Source organism: Centrocercus urophasianus, unplaced genomic scaffold, assembly GCF_019232065.1.
Source record: "Centrocercus urophasianus isolate 14NV4802_14NV808 unplaced genomic scaffold, USGS_Curo_1.0 seq_18, whole genome shotgun sequence".
NCBI lineage: Eukaryota > Metazoa > Chordata > Aves > Galliformes > Phasianidae > Centrocercus > Centrocercus urophasianus.
This window is the reverse complement of record NW_024884733.1, coordinates 20,789,478-20,813,731: the sequence shown is the minus strand read 5'-3', so window position 1 is coordinate 20,813,731 and position 24,254 is coordinate 20,789,478. Positions and strand designations below refer to the sequence as shown.

The 24,254-nt window shown below is 52.5% G+C and overlaps 1 protein-coding gene across 2 annotated transcripts in view; it reads left to right on the top strand.

The window, feature by feature from the left end:
- The window catches only part of LOC122160685 (phosphatidylinositol 3-kinase regulatory subunit gamma), a 57,576-nt gene that overhangs the window by 5,258 nt on the left and 28,064 nt on the right, over positions 1-24,254 (top strand). Inside the window, exons 4-6 of one of the 2 annotated variants that reach the window (XM_042819483.1) lie at positions 3,742-3,873; positions 4,614-4,815; positions 5,225-5,310. In XM_042819483.1, coding sequence (XP_042675417.1) covers positions 3,742-3,873; positions 4,614-4,815; positions 5,225-5,310 — 420 coding nt within the window. Of the gene's footprint in view, positions 1-3,741; positions 3,874-4,613; positions 4,816-5,224; positions 5,311-20,477; positions 21,083-24,254 lie in introns of those variants that run through there. The other variant, XM_042819482.1, reaches the window with a different exon arrangement.

Below are 24,254 nucleotides of genomic sequence, written 5' to 3'. Positions count from 1 at the left end.
CTCCTCGTGACTGCGCTGAAGCAGCCACTTGGCAGGAGCTGCCGGGTGCCAGGGAGAATCCCGCAGCAGCAGAGTGGATTGGAGCCGCTGTCTCCAGGCGAGCGGTGCCGTGCGGTGCCATACTGCCATCCTCCCTGCTTTGATCTCCGGCCCCAGCGCAGCACAGTCTGCCTGGAGACACGCTCACGTGCCCGGGAATTAGGTCAGGGCTCGGTGGGGATTAGCGGTGGCGGTGGGCTCTGTGAGCTGCTGCTGGGCAGAATGCAGTGGGTTGGAGCAGGGTGCTCGCGTCGCCCCCAGCATCAGTGCATGGCGGGGGCTGTGTCCCCCCATCCTCTTCTCAAGGGGATGGAGCCTCCAAGAACTCCGGTGTCCCCACGCCGTGCCATCAGCCCCGTCACAATGACTTTACTCCATGCACCCCAATGCCTGCGGCTCTACTCTTCATTTGTACCTGTAAATAAACCCCGCAGCGGTCAGAGCCTGGGAGGATGCATGAGTTCATCTGTTATATTTGGTGGGGATGAAAGAAGGGTGAATTAGTGGCAGTGGCCGCCTGTGACTCATGCCTCACGCCTTCCCCATCTTGGCTCCAGGGAGGGGTCCCAGCTCCAAACCAGGGTGCACGGTGGGGAAAATCCCAGCCAGGGCTGCAGGAGCTCAGGGCAGGGCTGTGCCGCAGTCACCAAGCTCAGGGTGACCGCAGGGCTGGCACAGAGACGTGACAATAAGGCTGAGTCAAAGGCAGGGAAATTCCACAGGGAAATCCCCCAAGTGGGATGGATATCTGGGAGGCTCCGAGATCAGGTCCTTCAGCAGGCATGGATGGGAAGAAAGGTCCTGATTTAATCTTCCTTCAGCACTGGATGTCAAAGTTTGGGGTACCACTATGCCATGGGGACCTCAGACCCAGAGGCATCACACTGCAGCTCAGCCCATGCCATTCCTTGCAGATGTTGGGCACACGGGACCCCTAAGCTGGCTGTGGGCTATGGGATGCAGCCATCACCTCTGTCCATGTGCATGGCACAAATGGAGCAGAATGGCTGCTTCCCAGGCTCCATTCAATCCTCTTGTTCCCAAAACCCCCAGCCTTTTCTGGGCCATGCCAAGCATCCTCCTACTTTCCTTTTGCCGCAGTTCAGGCACACACCATGGGGCTGTCTTACTGACAGCTCCTTGCTGCAGCTGCCGGGAGATATCCTATCATTTCCCACCCCACCTGACTCAGCCTCAGCCCCTGCCCCCCGAGAGGCTTCCCTTGTTCTGCTGTGCAGGGTCTCAACTCCTACAGGGAAGAAAAGGGAGCCCCTAACCTTTCTCCCTCTCTGGGGTACCCCCACGTGCGTACCATGCTCTGTGCTTAGGGAGTTGGTATGGGGCTGAGGAGGGTTTTGGGGGGCATAGGGGGTGTTTTCCTGCTTTGTGGCACTGGATGGGGTCCCTCTGTCCTTGCACGTGGGCTGGGGAGAGGACAGGGATCTCCAGAAAAGGGCTGGAACATCTGGAGAGCGTGGGGGACAGTGACTCATTCTGCAGCATCATTAGCTTCTTACGGGGTTATCATCTCCCTGTGATAGCAGAGCGGGGGCAGCTCCCTGCCCACTCTTCCCTTTAACCCTTCCCAGCTGCCAACAAACATCTCATGGGGCACAGCTCCAAGCACCCCAAAGCCAGCACCAGGGAGGAGAGTTAGGGCAGGGGACATGCCCAGGATGATGGGGACACCAGGGTAGGGCCATTTCTATCTGAGCAACTGAGACTGCATGGAAGCAGTCCCACCTGAAATTAATTGTTGGCAGCAGGGTAACCCCTCTCCGGTCTCCCCATCGCAGCTCTCTCTGGGTGCAAGGATGTTTTCCAGTCTTGCTTTGATATCGGCTGAGCCTTCGCTTTGAACACGCCCCTAAGCCTATGCCCAGTTATGCAAATGAGCTAATTAGGCCACAGCAGAGCCGCAGGCTAATTGCCTCGGGCAGCACCCATTGGCATCCCCTTCCTTGCACAGAACAGGCGGCGGCTGCTCTCCCCAGTCTGCATGAGCATCATTTGATGGATCCCCAGTGAGACCCCCGTGGTGGGATGTACCCAGCAAGGGCAGATGCAGGAGGGTTTCTGGCATAGAAACGATGTCTGAGAGTAAGCTAAAACCAACTGGAGGGTTAGAACAGGTTTGGGGTTTGGCTGTTGCTGCCCATTTTCTCATCATCTCCAAAGCTGGAGAGTTTCAGGCAAATGCAGGGGTTAGAGCATCTCATGGGACACTGGCGGCTGGTTGGGAGGCTCCAATTGTGCATTTTGGTGATGGGAATGTGACAGATGAACTCTTCCCATGGGCACTTTTCCACATCTCTCCATTTCTCCTCTCCCTGCTGGCATCCTGCACATCCCCATGCTCCTTTGACCTGGGTCATGGTGGTACAGTGGCTTTCATCACAGCCATCCTGTCAGGCTCAAGGTTGGTTTGTGGCTAGCAGGGTGCTCACTCCTGAAGATGAGGTAGTGTCTCCAGCCTCTGGGTTAAAGGCTTTGCCTTGGGATTGTTCAATCTGTTTGTTTTCTGGTCACTGAGCCAAGAGCCGGGCACTGGGACTTGCCATGGGCTGTGGTCCTGGAGGAGCTGGACAGGGAGATGGGCACTATCCTGGTGGGGATGTTCTGGGGGAGCTGCTCTCCAACCACACAGCAAGAGGCTGGATGGGAAGAGAAGACCCAACTCAGAGTGTCCAAATCCTGATGAGAGTTTGGGTGCTCCATGGCCTGCCCTTAAGGAATATGGTTTTCTATCATTTGAGGCTTACAGTCTCCAAGGCCAGTTGAAGTGGTTGGAGGCTCAAAGCATTTTCTGCTGAAAAATGCTGTGGGTTTGGAGAGATGGAGCACCTCCCCAAACACTCTTGCTTTCAGTAAAGCTGCATTTGGGGATAAAAATGCAGAGAGAGGGGAAAGGAAGGGTGTTCAGGACATGGCAAACCCAATGCCTTGCTTCTAGACCACAGCCACGTAGGGCCTGAAACATCACCATCAAGAAAATGCAAAGCCTGGTCCATTTTCCGATATTCTCCTTTAGAGGAGAGAAATTCAGTTTCTATAAATGCACCGTCTCAGTCGGTCTCAAATACCTTGGGACTTCCTCCCCACCCCCCCTCCAACATTTCTTCTGCAAGGAAAATTTCAAAACCTTCATGTTTGGCTCCACTTCGGATCAGAGCCAGATTTTGAAACTTCAACATCTTCGCCAAAGGGGATGCGTCCCCCCAGCAGCTGGCTGGGCTGGGACCTCCAAGACAAACGCATGAGGCAATGCCTCGACGGACAGCTGAAGTAATGTGTCCCCTTGGCAAGCCTGGCCATGGGACTCCAATGGAGCATGGGACGTGTTTCCCAAGGGCTGACCCCATTTTGGGATGATCTCAGCCTTCCTCACATGCTTTGCCGCAGTCATGGGGTTGCGCAGCATTGCATCATTCCATAGAATCACAGAATCATTACGGTTGGAAAAGACCTGTAAGGTCATCCAGTCCAACCAGCAACCCATCCCCACTGTGCCCACACACAGACCCATAGAATCATAGCATCATTAAAAGTTGGAAGAGAACTCTACGATAATCAAGTCCAACCGTTGATCCATCACAACCATTGGTGCCTGATGTCTGTAGTGGACCTGGACAGGGGCTCAGCCCACAGTATGGGTGCTGTCCCATGGTGGGAAACTCAGGGCTCCTGCTGGGTCTCTTGCAGATGCCTCAGACGTGGATATGGAGGTGTACGATGCCCAGACATTGGCAGAGACCCTGAAGTGGTACCTGCAGGAGCTGCCAGTCCCCCTTGTCCCTCCCACACTCTGCACCGACCTGCTCTGTATGGCTCAAGGTAAGCAGAGACAGGCTTCCCCCATGTTTTGTGGGGTGGAGGAGTTTTGAGAAACCCCTATCATTTCCTCTCCTCATTCTCTGGAGATACTGCATCACGGGCACATCCCAAAGGTCATCAGCTGGCAGCATCCCATGCTCCACATGGCAAATTTTGGGGAAGCAAAGGGAGAGCAGTAGGCACAGGATCCCCAAGACAGAATAACCTAAGCTGTGGGGCCACATATCTATGACACTAATATATGCCGTGACTCCTGTGTCCTGAGTGGGGGAGGTGTTTGTGAGGGCAGAAGGGATCATGGGGACTGCTCTGCCTGAGTGAGGAAGTGAATGGATGGCACAGCCCTGTGCAGGAATGGTGCCAGCAGAAATACTGCTGGGCTGGGGGCACCGGGACACTGCCTTCCCATTCCCCTTTGGAGAGGAGAAATCAAAGGCTGCCTCCTTTCCGAGGATAAAGAAGCAATTAGGAAGCAATTAGCTGGGTTGCTTCATTAAGCAACTTCAAAGGGAAGCACCTTGCCTCGCAGCCCAGTCCTTCCCCTTGTAGTCCAGTCCTGCAAGGAGCAGAGGCAAAACCCCAGGGCTTTCAGAAAAGATACCAAAAAGCAAAACTTCTGGGAGATGAGTCCTGAGCTCTCCAGGATCCAGCCCCAAAACATGACGAGTGGGAAGGTCCCTTCATCGTGCAATATCTTGCATCCCTCATGGCAATGACAGGATGTCTTCCCTCTGCTGCAGAGACCCTGAGCGTGGAGGACTGTGGGCAGCGTGCCCTAGCCCTGCTGGCAGCCCCAGCCCTGCCACAGCCCCACATGCTGCTGCTACGGGAGCTCATCCGGCACTTCAGCCACCTCTGCCAGGCTGCCTGCAAGAACCAGCTGTCAGCACAGCTGCTTGGGGAGCTCTTTGGGGAGCTGCTCCTCCGCCCTGCGTCCTCCAGGTGAGACCCCTTGGCCTTCTGTGTCCCACAGCTGTTGGGGATGCTGTATGGAAATGTGTGGGTTGGGAGGCAATTTTCTAGAATCATTAAGGTTGGAAAAGACCACTGATCTCACCCAGCCCAACCCACCCCATCATGCACACTCACCACGTCCCTCAGTGCCACATCTCCATGGCTCCTGAACACCTCCGGGGACAGTGATCCCCCCGCCTCCCTAAGCACTCTGTGCCAACATTGTGCTTTCAGAGAATGAATTTTTCCTAAAATCCAATCTGAACCGCCCCTAGTGCAACTTGAGTGCGTTATCTCTCCATGTGTCACTCCTTACATGATTTGGGGTGGTCAACTCAGGGACCTTTGGGGACACCAATCTGCTGCCATCCTCACGCTCACCCTGTTGTCCTCGCAGCACTGAGGCAAACCCTGAGCTCTGCGCAAGGATCATCGAGTCCCTCATCATGGCTAGTGAGGTGGCCGAGGTGCCAGCAGCCCCCGGTAAGTGATACCTGGTTGAGGGGATGGAACTGGTGGCACTGCCTGGGGACAGTCTCGCATGGTCCCATCCTCTGTGGGTTTGGGGGAAGGAAGGGGCTCAGTGTGCTGCCTGTCTGGTTGTGGTTTGGAGCTTCTCCTTTGGAGGTTTAAGCTCCAGCCCTCGTCTGGCCATGTCCCAGTGCTGTGACTATCCTGCCTGGTGGCACTTTGTGCCCATCATTGCCGGACCGCAGCAGGTGCCGCTGGAACTGGTAAAATGTGGATGGATGCAGTAGGGAGGAAGAGTGCTGGTGGCCCAAACTGCAGACCCTGAGGACCACAGAGGTCCATCCCTGTGGGATCCCTGTACCCACACCGAGCCACCCAGGAGATGCAGCTGCTTCTAGCCTGCCTGCCCTGCAATATATCTGGTCCCTGTCATTGCCTCAGGTCCCTGCAGGGTGGCCAGGCCAGGCAGGATTACGGCTCCTAATATTGCTCATAAATCAGCCCTTCAGACTTGTCAGCTGATCTCTTCCCTGCTGATCCAGATGTTGGACAGCTGTGGCTGTCCCTGCTCTCTGTGCAGTACTGATGTCTCCATTGCCGTCCCTGCACCCTGAGGTGACACTGGTCATCCCTACCCTGCACTGAGCAGGGGGTGACTGAGATTCAGTGGATCCCCATCCCCTTTTTGGGTCCACTGGGGACATGTCACCATGAGCCAGGACAGCCATGGAACTGCACTGCGTGCCACCAGACAGGTCCTGCTGCTCTCCATATCCAAAAGGAGGTCATTACCCAACTGTCATCACATTAGGATGTTGGGAAGCTTAATTAAATGCCTGCAAAGCACTTTGGGAAGCTAAGGTGCTATATATAAAGTGCAAAGAATTATTATTAGGCAGGGGACGCGTGCCTTGGCCCAGGCCCTGGCCTCTCCCCCACGTCCCGGCACCAATATTATTTTGGGGTGCATGTGGAGCCGCCGCTTTCTAATTCTTGCTGTCAAATCGCTATAAATACCCAGCAATAACACGGCGGTGTGTGAAAACAGCCCGGGAATAGGAGCCGGGAGCTGACACGGAGGAAACCGCACTGTGACCTCATCCTGACTCAGGCATAAATATACCTGGTGGCAGCGGGGCACGGAGCCCCGTGGGTATGGGGACAGTGGCAGTGAGGTCACTAGTGGGGTGGGTGACCCTGGGGGCTCCACCAGTGCATGAGCTGGGGCTGCATCCTGAGCTCCCCGCTGTGCCCTCCAGCGCGTCCCCAAAGCCACACCTGGTGCAGGGACATGGAGATGTTTTGGGGTCTGGGGGGCACACAGAGCCTGGTGCAGGACCCCCAGCCCCGGGGCTGGTTCCCAGTTTGGGTGAGGGGGAGGGAAGGCAGAGGGAAGCAGTGATGTAAATACCAGCTCAGCTGAAGGAAGATGACTTCATCTCCTTTTCCTCTCCTGCTGCTATTTATAGGCACTTTAATTTACTCCCCTTTGCTTTATTATCTCTCCAGCAAGCCGTTAGCCCTCAGACAGCAGGATGCCTTTACTCACCATGCAGCAAAGACTTGTGAAAAAAAAAAACGACTAAACACACACACACACACACACAAAAAACAAACAAACAAAAAAAAATTCCACAGACATAGAAAAGCCAAACATTGGGGCAGGAGGCCGAGCACTGCGGGCAGGAGCACTGCCATTCCTTGCCCCAGGTTGGGGAGAAAATGTGACCTCTTCAGCTCCTTTGTGAGCAAAAGCAGGGATGAGGTGTCCCCATTCCAGAGCAGGGTTTTGGCAGAGTGCAGCCTGGGTAGTTCCCAAGCCCAGGTCCTGCTTGGGGCTGTGCTGCTGGCAGGGGACAGAGCCAGCTGTCCCAGTGCGCGGCAGTCACCCCTGCGTCACTGTCTGTGTGCCAGTCCTGCTGCCACGATGTGCTCCTCTGAGTGCCAGGAAGGGGAGAGGTGCAACGAGCAGGAAAAGGGATTGGAGTTATAAATAATGTGGGGGCATCTCCTGCTGTCCCCGAGCGTGTGACGGAGTGGTGGCAGGGCAGTATGCGGATGGCAGCGGGGACACTTTCCTTTCAGGCGGTATTTTGGCATGCAGCCATGAGCAGCCAGCATTTGGCTTGGGAAATCAGCCCCAGAGTGCCTGTGAGACAGCCAAAAGGAAGGGGGTGAGCCTTCCCCAGGCCAGAGCATCTCTAGGCTGCATTGCCCCTCCACTGCCCCTTCCCATATTTCCTCCCTTGGGGTTGGCTCTGGAGAGCCCCCTGAGCAGTGTTAAAAAATGGGGAAAACTCATCTGAAAACTGCATGGAGTGGGCAAATGGAGGCAAGTGGTCCCCTGTGCGGATGTCTGGTTCTGGCTCCCCTCATCTGAAGATAATACAGTGCAAACAAATTAACGCTGGGGAGGGGGGAAAAAAGAGAGCAAGAGCCTAGCTAGCAACATGAGATAGGGCGAGCAGCTAAAAATAACAGATCCCCCAGGGCGCGGGGAGAAACACGACAAGGATGTGCACACTTGCAATCCCAGAAGGAGCCTCTCGCCTCTCCAGCTGCTCTGGCCCAAATGAAGATGAGGCAGCGAGAAAAGAGGGGAAAGCCTCTGGGTTGGCTGAGCCTAAGAGATGGCCAAACCTATGGAATGGCTGAGCCCAGGGAATGGCCAAACCATGCACTGGGAGCAGTGCTTCCCACTAGTGCTGGGGATGAAGCAAGGGATTTCTGCTCACTACCCTGAGAAGCTGAGCTGGGGGAAGACATCAGTGCCGTCATTTTGGTGGCTGAGCTGAGTTGAGGTCTCTGTCAGCACTCCCTCTCCTCCATCTCAGATCAGATTATCATGCGGCTCCCAGTATCCTCACAATGTGAACGGAGCCCAAGCTCTGCCAGCATCCCTAAGGATGCAGCAGAGGATGGGGTATCCCAAGCATGCAGGATACCCTTGGCTGGCAGGCGTGCCTGACCCACTTGCTGCATTCTTCAGTCAGATGGCAGTGGGAGACCCCAGTGGTGCTGCCTTCGTGGCTAATTTTAGCCCGTGTTTAATTAATGATGGAGCGAGGAGGGTAGCAGCAAGACGGTGAGCCCAGCCCCTGCCTGCTGCTAGAGGAATGGGGGCAATGTGCAGGGACGTGGTGTGCGACAGCAGGACCAGCTACCAGCGGAAGCATCTCTCCACTCAGATTGAAGCCCTTTTCCTCCTCAGCCATGTGGCCAGGGCTGATAAGGGGCTAGGGAAACCCAGAGTATTGTGCTGCCAAACAATAATCACGGGGAGGAATCACGTCTGAGAGGAAGCAGGGGGCTGGGGTGAGGACTGAGACCCTCCACGTGCTTTCTGGAAATAATTCCCCACTTTCTGTCCAATGTTTTGGGATGGCTCCAGCAAGTATCACCCTTCTGGTTTGGGGCTGAGCCCAGTGCGATCCTGGTGGTGTCAGGGGGGTGGCAGTGGCTGGTGGCTGCTGGTGACACGGTTATTCTCCAGGCCTGCCTGGCTTTAAAATCTATTAACGTCACTTGGCCGATCGAGCCGGGAGCTGCACAGGCAGCTGAAATGCTGGGGCACAGATCAGATCAGAGCAGGATTTCAATTACAGTAATCAAAGGTGACACAGATAAGGAACCTCTGCTCTATGAAACCACGACAGCTGTCCTCTGGCTCAAACCAGTGCGCATTGAGAGCGGCTCCATCAAAATCACTGAAGTGGTACTTGGGTAAAATTGGATTGCGAATCCATTTTTATCTGGCATGGTGGAAAACGCTTTCCCTGTGCTCCCTGGGGAAGAAAAGCAGCTTCCTAGGGGGGAACAGACATGGCAGCGGGGACATCGCCCGACAGCCCTGCAATGCTCCTAGGACAGCTGATGCTGGAGATAACCAGAGGCTCAGGTGCATTGAGCTTGGTACTCTCCAGGAAGTCCTGGACATGCTTTTGGGTCCCTGAGCAGAAAAATCATATAATCATAGAATCACAGAATGGGTTTGGGTTGAAAGGGAAGTTAAAGCCCCCAGAGTTCCAAATCCTGCCATGGACAGCCCATCCAGCCTGGCTTTCGGCATCTCCAGGGATGGGGCATTCACAGCTCTCTGGGCAGCTGTGCCAGCCTTGATCTGCTAGAAGTTAACTAGAAACAAAGTTTGGAGCTTTCTGGATCTTGGTAAAAGCTGAAGTCATAGTTTAGGGCATTGCAGAACATCCAAACAGACCTGATGGCCTTTTGGTCCAGTGGCCCAAAGGTCCTCAGTGTTGGCTGCTCATCTTCTGCTCTGTTGGCTGATTTCTTTCATTTGAAGAAACACTGGGAAGGGTTCTGCAGTGGTGGGGGTTTTGATAATGCCCCACCTGGCCAACCTCACTCTGTGTTCCGGCCGTGATCAGCCATAACCATCCGTCTTCTGTGCATTTATCAGCACAGTTCCGCTCCACTGCCTCCACCAACTCTTGCCATAAAAGCATTAAACTGAAACATCTGGAGTGTCTCAGCATGAGAAACCCAAGTGTTCTGGGGTCCGGAACAGCATGGATGATTCAAGACAAATTCCCAAGCCATCAGGCTCAACCTGAGCTTGCTCTTTCCAGCCAGAGGCCTATCCAAGTGTCTTCATCCCTGCTGCTAGTGGAGCATCCAGCTCTGACTTTTCCCTTGCAGAAAGAAATAGAAAAACTCCCATGTGTGCAGCACATCCCTCCCTAGAGCTGAAGGGTCCCTTAATTTCAAGAAGGGTGGATGCAGAATAAGGGGTTTTGCCATCCGGATTCCTTCTGGGCACCTCCTGCTCGCCCATGGCCCCACAGTGCTGCCTTTCGGCAATTAATCTGGGCATGCTTTACATTAACGAGTCTCCCCACTTTAAATTATAAATGGCCCTCAGCATGTGTGCACACAAACGCACGTGTGTGCGTGGAGAATCCTTTAAGGCCATCATTAGCCGTAATTAGCAGGATCTGTCACTCATCTTTGGCAGTTAACGATGAAGCCCTGAGTCACAGGGATCCGGCGGCGGATAAAATAAACACGATTTCAAACAGTTTGGAAATAACAAGCCCTTATTAATCAGACAAGCCCCAAAGGGGAGTGCTTGGAAAAGCAGCAGCATCTCTGCCATCTCCACAAGCAGAGCTGGAGGGCTCTGATATCCCATCCTGCTCCAATCCCTAAAATACGGGTTTGGGATGTGCTAAGGTTTGATGACTTTGAGCAGGCAAAATCCATCCAAAAAGTGCTTCTGCACAGGTCTTCTTTGGGTGAAGGGCTTGGGATCTAGCCCTGGATGCATTATAGGGGCACACAAGAGGCAACAGGAGCAATCCCAGGGTTCCACAGCATGGAGCTGAGCAGAATCTGGGGACAGGGTTGGCATGAAGGATGATTCCTACAGAACAAGGGGAGCTGGGAAGATTTTGGCTGTCACAGCTGCAGCTAAATCACAGCAAATAGGAGGGGAATGGGACACATGAGGCTGGATTATATTACAAAGGAGCAGTCCATCATGGGGTATTTAAAATAATCCGCTTAGATGCACAGTAGCAGATTTGGAGTGCTAAGGGAATTGAAGGCGCTGTGGCTTTGCAAGGCTGGATCAGATCTGGTGAAGATGCCACTTAGGACAGCACATCCTGTCCTGCTTTGTTGCCACAGGGGACAGGCACATGGTCCTGCAGCCTCACAAGGTAGCCCACCAGGATGTGTCCAAGGTGACACTGGTGATGCTGAGATGGGTGACAATATCCCATGGCATTTTCCTGGGATGCACAGAGGATTTGATCCCTCTATGGGTGATGCTGAGCCCCACACATTCAAGCATGGTGAAACGGTGTTGGGAATGCCCAGAGGAGAACCGTACCTGTGCTGCTGGGGGATGCCAACCTCATCCATGGGCACCTGTGACTCTGCTGGGGCTGGAGATGCCCAGAGATGGGTGTCAGGGGCTACATGGGATTGTTGGTACTTCTCTCTGATTAATGGGGAAATGGGGAAACAGATGATAATGCTTTTCCCCAGTGTGGGCATGCAAGTTGCATTAGCATACCTAGGGATAGACCACTGATGCTAAGAGCTGGTAGGTTCTCAGTTGGCATGCAGAACCCCAGCAGATTTGTAGGCTCTGAGCATCCCTGCATTGCTCCTCCAAGTCAAACTGAAAGCTCAGCCCCAGGAAGAGGCATTTCCCAAAAGAGCATCCTTCCAACAGCAGATTTCCATCCTGGGCTCATAGTCCCACACCTCTAGACTGATCTCAGGGCTTCGAGCCATGAAGGCAGACCGTGCAGTACCCCTGTCACTCATGATGCCCCAGCCATCATATTGCCTGTCCCTTTGGGTCCAGCACCTTGCCCACAAAATCCATGGCCACGTCTGATTAGGCTATGGGACCACCTGCTCCTCTCTTTGCCCTTCTCTTGCGCCCTCTGTCCCCTCATCACCCCTGCTCTGTGCTCCTGTGCTGTACTCCTCTGGGTTTAACGACTGTCCCCAGCTCCCCTCAGTATTAATCCAGGAGAGGATTAAGGTTAACAAGCTCCTGGAGCCACCTAGCCCTCGTGCCTGCACAGGCGGACTGATGTGTCCTGGCCCCAGAGAGGGCACAGTGCCCTCAGTATTCCTGCAAGCCCAAGAGGTAAGGATGGGGTTGGGGATGGGGATAGTGTTCAGGCTAGGGGTGAGAATGGGGTTGAGGGTGAGAATGAGGATGGAGACAGAGAGGCCTTGGGCTCTCCCTCATTTCTTCTCATCCTCTGGTCTCTAGATAGGTCTGGACTCATGACAGCTTGTTTGAATGCATGGAAAATATCTTAATCCCAGTAAATCCATGATCCTCACGGTGCTGCCCCCAGAGCCCCCTACTCCAGACTTAAGACCCAGGGGTATACAACCTGTGGAGATAGGGAGGACAGGGTACCGAAGATGCTACTGCCATGGAGCAGGATGGTCCAAGCAGAGCTGCCTCCCTCTTGTGTCCACCTATTGCTAATCCTTTTGAGAGCAGGGCTTTTAGAGAGAGCAGAGGTGAAATGTTTCTATATAGTCATGTATTTTGCTATTTCTATGTGATTCCTATATGTATCACACCCATCGTAGCCCCTGATCCTCTCACGCATTGTCTCACTGATTAGGGGGGTATGGATATGGCTGCTCCCTGGCACGCGGGGTGGCAGAGCACCCTGTTCCTGTCACCAGCCTAATTCCATATCACCAGGAGTTGCCTTCACCTGCCCTGACCCACGAGCCATAATCCCCCTCCTGCTGCACCCGCAGGATGCAGATGAGTTATCTCAGCAGCTGGTCCCGGCTGGGTGAGCTGAGGCCAGCGCAGGGCTGGTGGCTGATGGCTGCAGGACAAGGGATGAGGAACAGGAACAGCCTCTGCTGAGGAAGCAGGGTGACTGAGCTCCCACTTGTGCCAGTCCCAGGCTGCCAGCAGTAAGCCCATCCCATAGAGAAGGGGGCACTGGATGAGGGGAACACAAACAGCACCTAGACTGGGGAGGAGGGAGAGGAAGAGAGGCTCTGCCCCATCTCTGGGGTCTATAAATAGGCAAAAGGAACCAAAAAATGCTGTCCGAAGTTGTGTCTCCTATATTTGTAAGAAGCAAAGAAGATGCTGGGATAGTGGCTGAGCTGAGCTTTTAACCAGGCAGATTACACTTAGCAGGAGCATTTACCTCTGCCTTTAATCCGCCTCCACAAAGACTTGCTAACTCCTTCCCGTATTTAACTGGAAGGCTTGAACTCTTCGTGCTGTCTATGCTCCCTGAGCACCCAATGCCCTCTCGGGGGACTCCTATAGGAGTGGGCACTTTCCTCATTTTTCCCATGCTTTTGCTCCAGGTTAAGCATCACTTCAGTGATGCTTAAGATGAATGGCTATTTGTTGTCAGCATAGCCACAGGCTGTTGCTGCTTGTCACTCTGGTGGATCTTCCATAGGGCTCAGGTGGTGCCAGATGGGATGACCTGGCCCCTGGATTGGTGAGGTCCTCAAAGCCCTAACACAAGTGGGTCAGTGCTGGAGGCACAAATCCGTCCCTGCTCTTAGGAACAGGCTTGATACAGCTTTGCCACCTCACACTTTGACAGGCCTTTCTCAAAATGCAGGGTTGGACAATGATGCCAGCTGTGACCTGCAAAAGGCCAGGACAGGGGGTAGCCTGGGTCACCCCCGGAGTGTCTCTGTCACAAGGCACTGAGGTTCTCTCATCTGGACTTTGCTGAGCAAAACTCATTGTTGCTCTCAACTAAAAAGCAAGAGAAGAGCTCTGGCTGTTTGGCAAGCGAAGACGGTCTTATGTTCAGCTGTATTTCTGTAGGAACAGAAAACATTTGCAGCCGGCGTGGGACAGCGGGGGCAGCAAGGGGCTGCTGCCAGGGACAAGCATGGGGGCTGGCAGGGAGGCGGGAGCCCAGCACGATGCAAAGCAGGCAGTAATTCTGTGCCAGGTCTGCAGGCTGGGATGGGAAGGAAGCATGAGCCGAGGCAGCAGAGCCAGGGCTGAGACGTCGTCTGGCTTCTGGGAAGCAGTAGCTATGGGAAATGTGGGCTGCCCCAGCCAAAGGAGTTATGAATACTTATCCTATGGGATTGCTGCCGTGTTGGTTGAAGTGAAGGGCTCCCTGTCCCTGCTGCTGGTGTGGGGCTGAGCAGGGATGCTCACAGGCAGTTCTAAGGCCCTCCGGTCCCAATTCTTGGCCAATCACAAGCTCAGGTTGCTCTGTGCTATCCCCACGTTGCCATCCCCATCTCCATTCACCATCTCATTCATCACAATAATGAATGAGTCGTTTGGGCAGCTTCCTTCTCCCACTGTAGCTTCCATAGGTTGCAATCTCCATCAAAAGGACTGCGGGGATTTCTTCTTTCTTGGATGAGTGTGAGATCAGTGCCTTGCTGAGGTGTCACTCTAGCTATCCTTTAAGGGCAGCAGTGGGAGGTAGGTGAGGAACATATGTACTCCATCCCTTTTCTTGGATGGGTAACCCCAAGCACTTAGAAATGCCAAGAGCTGGCTCAAAGAAGAGTTCTTCTGAGCCCTTGAGAAGCCCATGGGATCATATTTTGCATTTATTTGTCCGTAATCAAAAGGATTTTTTTCCCCATCCTACTGTTAACTGGAAAGCACCGAGAGTCTCATGTCATCGGTGCACATGAATCTTGGGGCTGCAGACACTGCTGAGACCCCAACAGCCTTCCCACCCAGAGCATCACACCACAGCAGCCCAGAGTGACAGTGATGTGGAAGTTTCCATTCCCACCAACCCTTCATTCAGGCACTCATAACTCTGTCTGATATGTTTTTCTTTTTCTCTCTCCTCTGGGGATAAATTTTTCTGTCTTTGTGCAAAAATGGCTCTGAAGTACTTTGGGAGTGGAAACCTCCCATTATGTTGTTGAAAAATAATATTAATCTTCCCCCTCCTTTTATGAAGAGCTTTCACCCAAATGGCTGGGGACTGAAGGTAGCACTTGATAAGGAAACAGCCCTTGCTGAAGGGATATTCCCCATCCCTGGAGATGCTCAAGGATAGGCTGGATGGGGCCTTGGGCAGCTGACCTGGTGGGACATGTCCCTGCCCATGGTAGTTAGGGTTGGAACTGGATGGGCTTTCCAAAACAAGACATGTTGGGGCCATCCATCAGTATCGGTTTCTTTACTTTATCCCACCTAGCCTCCAAGAAATTAGAGTCACAGAATCATGAGGCTAGAAAAGTCTTCTGATATCAACCAGTCCAACCCCAGCCCACCATGCCCACTGACCGCATCCCTCAGTGCCACATCTCCATGGTTCTGGATCACCTCCAGGGATGGTGACACCTCCACCCCCCTGGGCAGCTGTGCCAGCGCATCACTGCTCCTTCTGAGAAGAAATTTTTCCTAATATCCAACCTGAACTGATGCTCTTCACTTGGGAACTCAGAATTATGCAACCAAATCATGGTGTCCCAATCTCTGGTTGCCCAATGAAGGCATCACATCCATGCAGTGGTTTATAAGCACTAACCCTACATAGGGCTGTTTGTTTTATTTCTCCACTCAGCATTCAGAGGCCATTCTTCCTTGCACTTATTTACTGCTAAGCAGAGAAAGCCAGGGAGAATGATCTCCAAAGCAAACAGAGCCATGTTTCCATTTGGGAAAAGTGACAGGGAAAGTGCAGGGAGCAAGGAGCAGCACACGATGGATTGCATGCGTGCAACTGCGAGGAGAGCAGCAGCCAACGCGCCGCCTGCGCTGAATTCCTGGCCTGGATGGAAGGCCAGATGGATGGCTTCTCACAGCCCCAGGAGTCCCTGCTCTGGGTCTATCCAACAGCAGCGAGAGGTGCTGTGCTGTGCCACCTCCAGACCTGGGGACCCTCAGGTCCCAGGGGTGGCAGCAGTACAGGGACATCTCTGTGTCCCCAGATTTGCTGCTGCATTCTTCTCTCCAATGCTCGCAGTGTGATTAAACTATGAGCTGCTCTGTTTATTAAAAGAAAGAGTTATGGCAGGAAGGGATTGGGATTATTTCTCTCCTCCATGAATAAAGTTCTACAGTTCCTCTTAAAATCAGACCTGAGGAATTTACAGAGTGGTTATTGTACATTCCTTGCAAAAAAAAAAAAAAAAAAAATCCGAGCGAGCAGTGCCAGTGCATTAAAGTAATGAATAAAGGAAGTGAAAAATATTTAAAATTCCTATACAGTGTTACATTTCAAAAATGTCCTGGTTGCAGAACTGGGGGAAGGTGGCTCTTTTCTCCCTAATTTCTCTGAACTTGTTACAAGTCTCCTTCCATTTTGCTCACCATTTCCAGGCGAGGCCCTGGCATGGTGACAGAGATGCGAAGTGCACAAAGGGACCGGAGTGTGGTCTGATCATTCTGTAACTGGAGCTGCCCGAGGCAATTTTTTTTTTTCAAGCCAGTGTAAATGGGGATGGCTGAAACCCTCCACAGTCGGTCTGCCAGGGTTCTCCTGTAACGGATTGCTCCGTTTAACTCTGCTGGTGAAATGACAGGAGGAATTAGTGTAGGCGGAGATAGAAGGTGAATGGCAGCTTCATGGCCCCACAGACCCCGGAGTGCCATAGCCCAGGGTGTGGGCAGCCCTGCCCCTCTGCAAAAAGACCCTAAATGCTGGCAGTGTGTGGGGAGAAAAGTGCCCACTGCAGGGCCGTGGGTCCTGGAGCACTATGCATAGCTGCGGGCTGGCACTGGGATGGGGATGATCCAAGTGTCCAAGTTGCAATCCTTTTGAACAGGATTTGCATTCTGCTTTGGCGCTGCGGAGGTTTGGTTTGTGTAAGAGCGTCAGTGTTCTGGGGGAGCCGGGTGGGAGCACTGTCCTGCAGAGGGGATGCTTGGGGTGGATATGAGCACGCGAGAGTGTGCTGCTCCGGAGATGTTCGGACACCTCCACTCCTCTGAAATTTGGCAGCAATGATGCCCTGAGGCTAGAGATGTACCTTTCGCTTTTCCCATGAAATTCCACTCTGGTTTGGCTGAGTTATTAAAAAAAAAAAAAAAAAAGAAAAGTTTGAAAATCGCCATTTCCCTTCTGCTGCCTGCATTCCTCAGGAAAACTTTGGCAGTCTGTCAACACAATAACTGAACGTGAACTTTCTGAAGAGCTGGCCCAGCACTGCTTGCCAAAGCAGCACTCGGGAGCACCGTGTCCTTTCCCTCACCCCCTGCCCACCCCTTGTGCACCCATCCTGGGTACCCCTCTCCTAACCTATATTGTACTAATTGATTTAAAAGACCTTATGCTTTTCTTTTTTTTTTTTTTTAATGTTAAAAGAATGTTGTTTACAATGCAAAGCCAAGTGCTTTTAAGTTAGGAAATGCCAAATGTATGATTTCTTGCAAGTCCAGCTCTGTGCATGCATTGTACTGCAATCCCTGTGTACGTGAGCCCGTATTTTGGCCCCTCTCATTGCACTGTGCCCAGCACCAGAGAAGGGGATGCAGGCTGCCCAGCCAGTTGTAAATAAGACACTTCCTAACATAGAAGTGTTTCATTTAGATGCTTTTGTAACCACATATTATTCTTTAATACAGGTTTTTCATGCAATATATAATTTTCAAACCAAAGCACCCTACTTGGGGATGCTTGCCGAGCTTTTCCTCACCACAGAAATGTGGCCACAGCTGGGGTGGAGCAAGGCAACACTTTTGCAGCCTACAAGGGTACAAACCAAAGCTTTAAATCATCGAGGAGGAGGCACAGTCCCTGCTAGAAGCAGAAGGAAACATGGGGAGGAAACCTGCTGTCACTTCACCCCGTCACCTCAGCATAGCACAGGGGTTAATACCCTTAATCTGGTGGCAAATGCTTTGCAGTCTCTGTGGTATTTCAGGGGCTGGGACTGTGTAATTGCAGGGGAAGGTGCAGTCTGCTCCATCCCGTGTGGGATGCAGCCATAGGTTCAGTAGTTCACAGATCCCAGTGCTTGCACAGTGCAAGGCTGGTAATGGAATGGGGCATGGTCAAGGCTCTGCTTTGTGCCAACAAACCTCTAGCAGGGTCGGAGCTTCTACTAATAGTGGCAATTGTATTCAGCTCTCAGGAGTACTCAGCCCACCCCAAAATCTCTCATCTTTGAGTGAGTTGGGCTGGCAGAACCGTGGGCTCAGCCCCCCTTCCTCTCGCGGTCCTCCAGCTATAACAGCCTGTTGTGGCCCACATTCAGCTGTCAGAGATCACACGATCGTGGCTCAGTAAAGAGGAAACCAAGCAGTTTGGCACAAATGGCTTTTCTGTGTCTGGTGCCTTTCAGTGCAGAGCCGTTCGGCACAGCCTGAAGCACAGGCAAGTGCTCAAAACTTCAATATTTAATTTTGACTTGAGATGCAAACTGTCAGGTCCACTGGAAAGGAGCCACTGACCCTGGGATGGGAGATATGTTGGAGGGACAGTGCATTGCTCTCAGATCTTGCTTTCAGTCTTTCTTTGCAACGCAGACCTTTTGGAAAAGACATGTATTGTGTTATTTCAGTGTTTGGTCATAGCTTTTCCAGATGTGGGGTGACCTCTGGTTCAGCTAGAGCACCTCTGTGCGCTCAGCACTCCCCTCATCTTGCTCATTCACTCCAAAGGCACTGCTGTGATGTGACACGCATGTGTCCCTCTGTCCCAGCACACACATAGCTGCTTGCCCCCAGTGCTGGGAAAGGGAGAGCCCCATGAGTCTGTGTTGGGAGCCAAGCAATCCTGGATATATTATAAGCTCAGTTTTGAGAAATAAAAACACATTAATATTCTGTTCTCTCAAGGCATTATCCTACTGTTTACCATTACATGCAATCCTTCGCCTTAAATTGCGTCTTTGATTAAAGCAGCAATGAGAGGAACCAGTGCTAATAACAAAATGTATTCTGCTTTAAATCACTAAAGTGAAAACATCAATAAGCTGTAACCATCAGTGCCGCCATGAAAATGAAGGCAACCATCATGGGAAACGGCAAGAATGAAATCCACTTTGCAGGCATAAAAGCCAAGTAATTAGGTCTTATGTGGGTGGAACTCATAACGAGGTGCAGGAAGGAGTGTTGGAGGGGGGAACAAATTTCAGCCTCAACCTCCCCAGGAGCTACTTATCAAAGTTTGGGGGCGGCAGCAGGGCCAGCAGCTCCTCTCCTCAGCTCAGATGGGACTGAAGCAGCTCAGCCCCACCTCCACCTGCACCCTCTGCAGCATCACTGGGCAGGAGGGAGGCTGCTGACAGGAGGGCAATTCACTCCGATCAAGCTCGAGATGCTGTCTTGCATTAGCACAAACATTTAATTTAAAAATTAGAAGAAGGAACGGTAGCTGCTTATCATAGATTAATCAGCGTGCGGACGGGGATATGAAATTAATTTATCTGCAGAGGGCTGCGTGAGGCTCAGTGCTGAACGCCGTGCTGAGCTGCCATGGGAGCAGCGCTGAGGCCGTGGGCAAACCACAGGCCGGCTGGGCGCCATGCCAGGCTCGGCCCCGCTCGGGAGCCCTGCCGGGGGCTGCGTGCCGCTCAGGGCATCGCTAATAACCGCACTGTCCACGTTTATAGTGCAAGGAGAGCACCTAAGCTCGGTGCTTTTCGAGGCCGCTTCCGCTTTCCGCTTTCCCCACGCCTGAGGGGCTCTCGCTCTGCCGCTCCTCAGGCCGCTTCAGGCCCGGGCCGAGATGGCCGCCTTCACGCTCCCCGCAGCGCTGCGCCCGGCCTTTTTGGTGCTGGGGAGACGCTGGGGAAATCTCACCGGCCCCCAGGCGCTGCTACGTCCCACACCGGCACCCCCCGGCCGGCTCACGGGGCTCAACCCTGACCCCGGCACAGCAGCTCCGACCCCAGCACCGCAGCGCCGAAGCGCCCGCACCCCTTTGTCCCCCTCTCCCCCTCGGCGCTCGCCTCCCTTTGTCCCGCTTAGTAACCGGGGTTGCCGGCCAACCACCATCGAGCCGGCCGGCTTCGCCGCCATCTGATTGGACGAGCCGTTCGGAACGCTCCACCAATCCCGGCGCTCGCTGCTCTCTCAGACAAAGGCAGCAGCTCCCGCAACTGGGCTCCGCTCCCCCCGTCTCTCGCGCGTGCTCCGCGGCGGCAGCCCCTTGGCGACGGGCCAGCCGCGGGACGCGCCACTCGCCCCCGTCCCCTCAGAACAGGGGGCACCTCTGTGAGAAGCGGGCTGAAAAAGCGGCCTGAGAGGCAACAGGGAGCCGGTAAAAAAAGAATAAAGCGAAGAGACATTGGAATGTTTTTTTGGAAAGGTTGCTGTCGGGTGCATTTCGACGGAGCAAAGACGGCCTCTCGCCCTTTCTCTCGGCTTGCTCCCCCCCCCCTCCGCTCTCCCATGGTAGCGCTGGCTCCCCGACGCGCTTATAAAGGCGCCTCGAGGCCCCGCCCCCTCGCCCCACCCGCGCGGCGCCGGGGGGGCGTGGCCTCGCGCTCGGCAAGAGGCGGTTGGCGACGGTTGGGCCCCTCAGAGCCTCTTAAAATGAAACCTAGCGGGGCCGGCGGCGGCGAGCAGAGCGAGGGGTCGCCGCCGCCAGCAGCAGTAGCATCAGCAGCAGCGCCCAACGCAGCCGCTCGGAGCCGCCGGCTGAGCCAGGCCGGGCTGCACGCAGGGCTGCACGCAGGGCACGGCGGGCACCGCCGCGGGCTGCTCGCCCGGCGCTGATCTCGGGGCTGAGCGCTGCCCGGCCGGACTCGGCTGCCGGTATTGTTCCCGCTGCCCCCTCCTTTCTCCTCGGGCTGCGGCTCGGGCTCCATCCGGCAGCACAGTCGCCTCCTCCCGAGCCGCCGCTGTGCCCCCTTTTGTGCCGGGTTTTTGTCTTGCCGTCCGCCAGGTGTTTTTAAAAATACCCCGAAAATGGCGATTTTTAGAGAGAATTCAGGAAAGTGGCTTTTCTGTGGAAAGGTGTCTTTTTAAACAAACAGCGAGAGGCGATTTATATATATCGTATATATCTATCGTACAGCTGCCTGTCTGAGGTCCTGCAGGGCAGCCCTGAGGTGTCTCGTGTGGCTTCATTTTTTTTTAATTAACTTTAATTTAGCGATCTTTTGTATTTTTTTTTTTTTTTTTTTTTTCCGAAGCGTTGTTTTAGAGCAGGTGGGTTGTTGTCGGAAGCCTTTTTCCACCTTTTCTTTTTTAAAAAAATTATTATTGCATTTTAAATAATTAACTGCAAAGAGAGGCGCGCTGCCGCGATGTACAACACGGTGTGGGATATGGACCGCGATGACACGGACTGGAGGGAGGTGATGATGCCCTATTCCACTGAGCTCATCTTTTACATTGAGATGGACCCTCCAGGTACGGAGCTGAGCCGTCTGGGCGCATCCAGGGAGCGGGAGGGGTGGGTGCAAATTGGGCTGAAAGTGGTTTGAACTTCAGAGCCATGAAAGCCAGCTGTCTGTGGGTGCCCCGGTGCTGGGATTGGGGTGTGGGCTGCCGTGGATGGGGCAGTGAGAGAGCTGCTCTGTGTTCCTGGGCTGCTTTTTGTCAGGAAAACCACCTTTTATTGAAAACTGTATATCTGTGTTCGTTGCTGGAGAGGTGCTTTTATTAGCCTCTTCACCTGTGTGCTTTTATGTGCCCGTAACACTTTGATGGGGGTAATTTACCTAGCTCCATTCACTTTCAGTTTAATAGTTTTTACGCTTTCTGAGACCCTTTTTCTCTCTCCAGCACTGACAGATTAAGTGTGTGCTGTTTCTGGGTTCTGTTCTTGTGGCCGGGAAAGCTTGCAAATAGGTTGGAAGACTTTCCTTGAGGCAGCGTTATTTTCATAACACTTTATAGCCTCATTCAGAAGGCTTCGGTGCAACTTTTTTTCGTTGGTTGCCAGCGCTGAAAGCAGAGAAATGCATCGTCTTCTACTTGCCTGAAGTTTTCAGTTGGGGCGGAAAGTTTCCTTTCTGCCAGAGGAAGGTTTACAAGTGCAGGGAGAACGGTGTGATTCTGTCTTTGGTAATGAATTAAAAAAATGCATATGTGGATGGTGGGGGGGGGACAATCTCTGTGCCTCAAAGAGTGGAAGTGGCTGCAAGCAGGAAGGTAACCAAAGAGTCCGTGTGTCCTCAGCTCTCTCATCTGTATGTTTCGGTAAAATAGGCATCAGAAATCCTAAATAAGCACTTGTAAGTGGAATGATCTGCATAGCGTGCACTGTCAGAGCTTCAAAATGTGCTTTTCAACCTGTGCTTGAATTGTGGCATCTGTCTCCTATGTATTCAGTCTGCTTCAGCTCAGAGAGCTCTTTTTCTCCATAGGTATGTGCGTGCTTGAATCAAAAGGGGTGGGGGAGGATCATCTTCAGCTTTCTGGATCTCTGGACCTGCAGTCATTTCCTCTGCTAACTCTGACGCTGTAAAAATTGGACAGATCTCTCAGTGCTGGCCACTGCTCATTAAATTCTTGCATAGCTGACACTACCTATTTTTAGATGCTTCTCCTGAAAGCGTGAAGTTCAGTCAAATCCGTTTTCTTGCTTCTATGAATTTCAAAGGCTATCTTTTTTGTAAATGCTTTTAACTGTTTACACAGTTAATATTTGTTTCTACTCGTATTGAGCAAAAAAAAAAAAAAAAAAAAAAAAAAAAAAAGAGGTTGGTGTGAGGAGGCTGCTGTAAGGGATTGATCTAACTAAACTGGACAGAAAACACTTGTCAGTATTCCTGCAGAAGTGCCATGCAGCCTGGGGAAAGTGAAAAGCAGAAACAGTGCTTCTGTCATTAATAATGCCAATATTTGCATTGTTGAAACGTTGTTGGGGGCTGAGACTCTACGTGTTCCAAACAGTAGCTTGTGAAAGGACGTAGTGTTACGTGCAGATCCCCCAGGGAATTCAGTAACTCTGTACTTCATGTTTTTTAAACGAGAAAAGTCAGAGCTGGAAATGATGCGTGGGATGCTCCCCATGTGTATGTCCTGATTTGGTAGAAGTATAACTTTTAAATTGCGGAGGGAGGGAAAGAAAGTGTGGCCTCCTCCAGAGGTAAGGTGGAAAAGCATTCTCTGGTCTGGGCTGATAGGTCATCCCTAAGGGGAGCGTAGAGGAATTTGTTTGGAGGACTCAGACACTGCATACCTTGGGATAAAGTCGCCGCATTTGCACCCAGTAACAACCACAGCTCTGTTTGGCCCACCTCCAAGAAAAATTTGTGAAGGTTTTCAGTATAGAATTCCCTTGTGCAGTGACTGGAACTCCTGAGCAGCTGAACGGTGGCAATATGTTTTCTCAACAGCACGCAAACTAACAATATGCAGTGAATTACCTGCTGCCAAAGGAAGGCAGCGCGTTCTTTTGCTCACAGAACTTGCATGAAGAGTTCCCCAGCTGGTCTTTATGCTGCAATACTGGGCATTTACTGATGCCAGGAGCCAAATGTCTCAAATCACGCATGACTGCTCGTGATTACGTTTTAGTATCTCAGCTGCAGGCAGAAGACAAAAGCAAGGTGAGCCTAATGTGCGGTGTCACCTGTAACCTCTAAGTCAAGGATGGGGATACTGTTTCTTGTTAAGAGCCAGTAGACCTTTAATTTATCTTGGCAGGCTGTCTGAATACCCACCTTAGTGTTGCATGATAACAATGCAGAAATTAAACCCTGTGATAGCAGGCAGTCTGGAGTCGTTCCTGTCAGACCTTAGTGCACCTGCAGCAGCTTATCACCTTGCTCCTGCTTTTGGTCAGATGTTGGAGGTGTAAATGGATGCTCAGAGCAAGTCCTGAAGCATGGTTGCTCAAAGGCTTACTTAGAAGTTTAAAAACAATCAAGTTGATACTTCTCCTGCACAGGAGTTTTCTCCAGCTCCCACAAATGTGGGGTCAGGCAGTAAATGTGTGTTGTTGACTCCAGCAGGCAGCTCAGCACCATGCAGCTGCTCCCTCACTCTCCTCACATGAGATGGGGGAGATAATCAGAAGGATAAAAGTGGGAAAATTCATGGGTAGAGATAAAGACAGCTTAATAGCTAATACAAAAGCTGTGTGTGCAAGCAAAGCAAAATCAGGAATTAATTCACAGTTGCCTATTGGTAGACAGATGTGTGGGCATTTCTAGGAAGGCATCCATCACATATAACTGTTTTTTGGGAAGACAAGTGACAGCTCTGAATGCCCCTCCCCAGCTTCTATTGCTGAGCACAATGTCATAGGGCATGGAGGACCTCCCTTGGGCCTGTTGGGATAAGCTGTCCTGGCTGCATTCCCTCCCAGCTTATTGTGCACCCCAGCCTATGAGCTAGCAGGGTGTAACAATTGGAGAGATCAATATGATGGGAAAAGGTGTTTCACCAGAGGTGTAATGAGAGAAGGATCAGCACAACAGCAAGGTGCTATAAGGGAAGGGAGGAAGATTGCATACACGTATCAGAAGATGCCATGCTCACAGGGGAAAGCTGCTGCGTGTGCCACAGTCCCTTAGGGGTGGCCCTGCTCCTCTGCAGCTTTACCATGTGCCACAGATGTACCTCTTGTTTT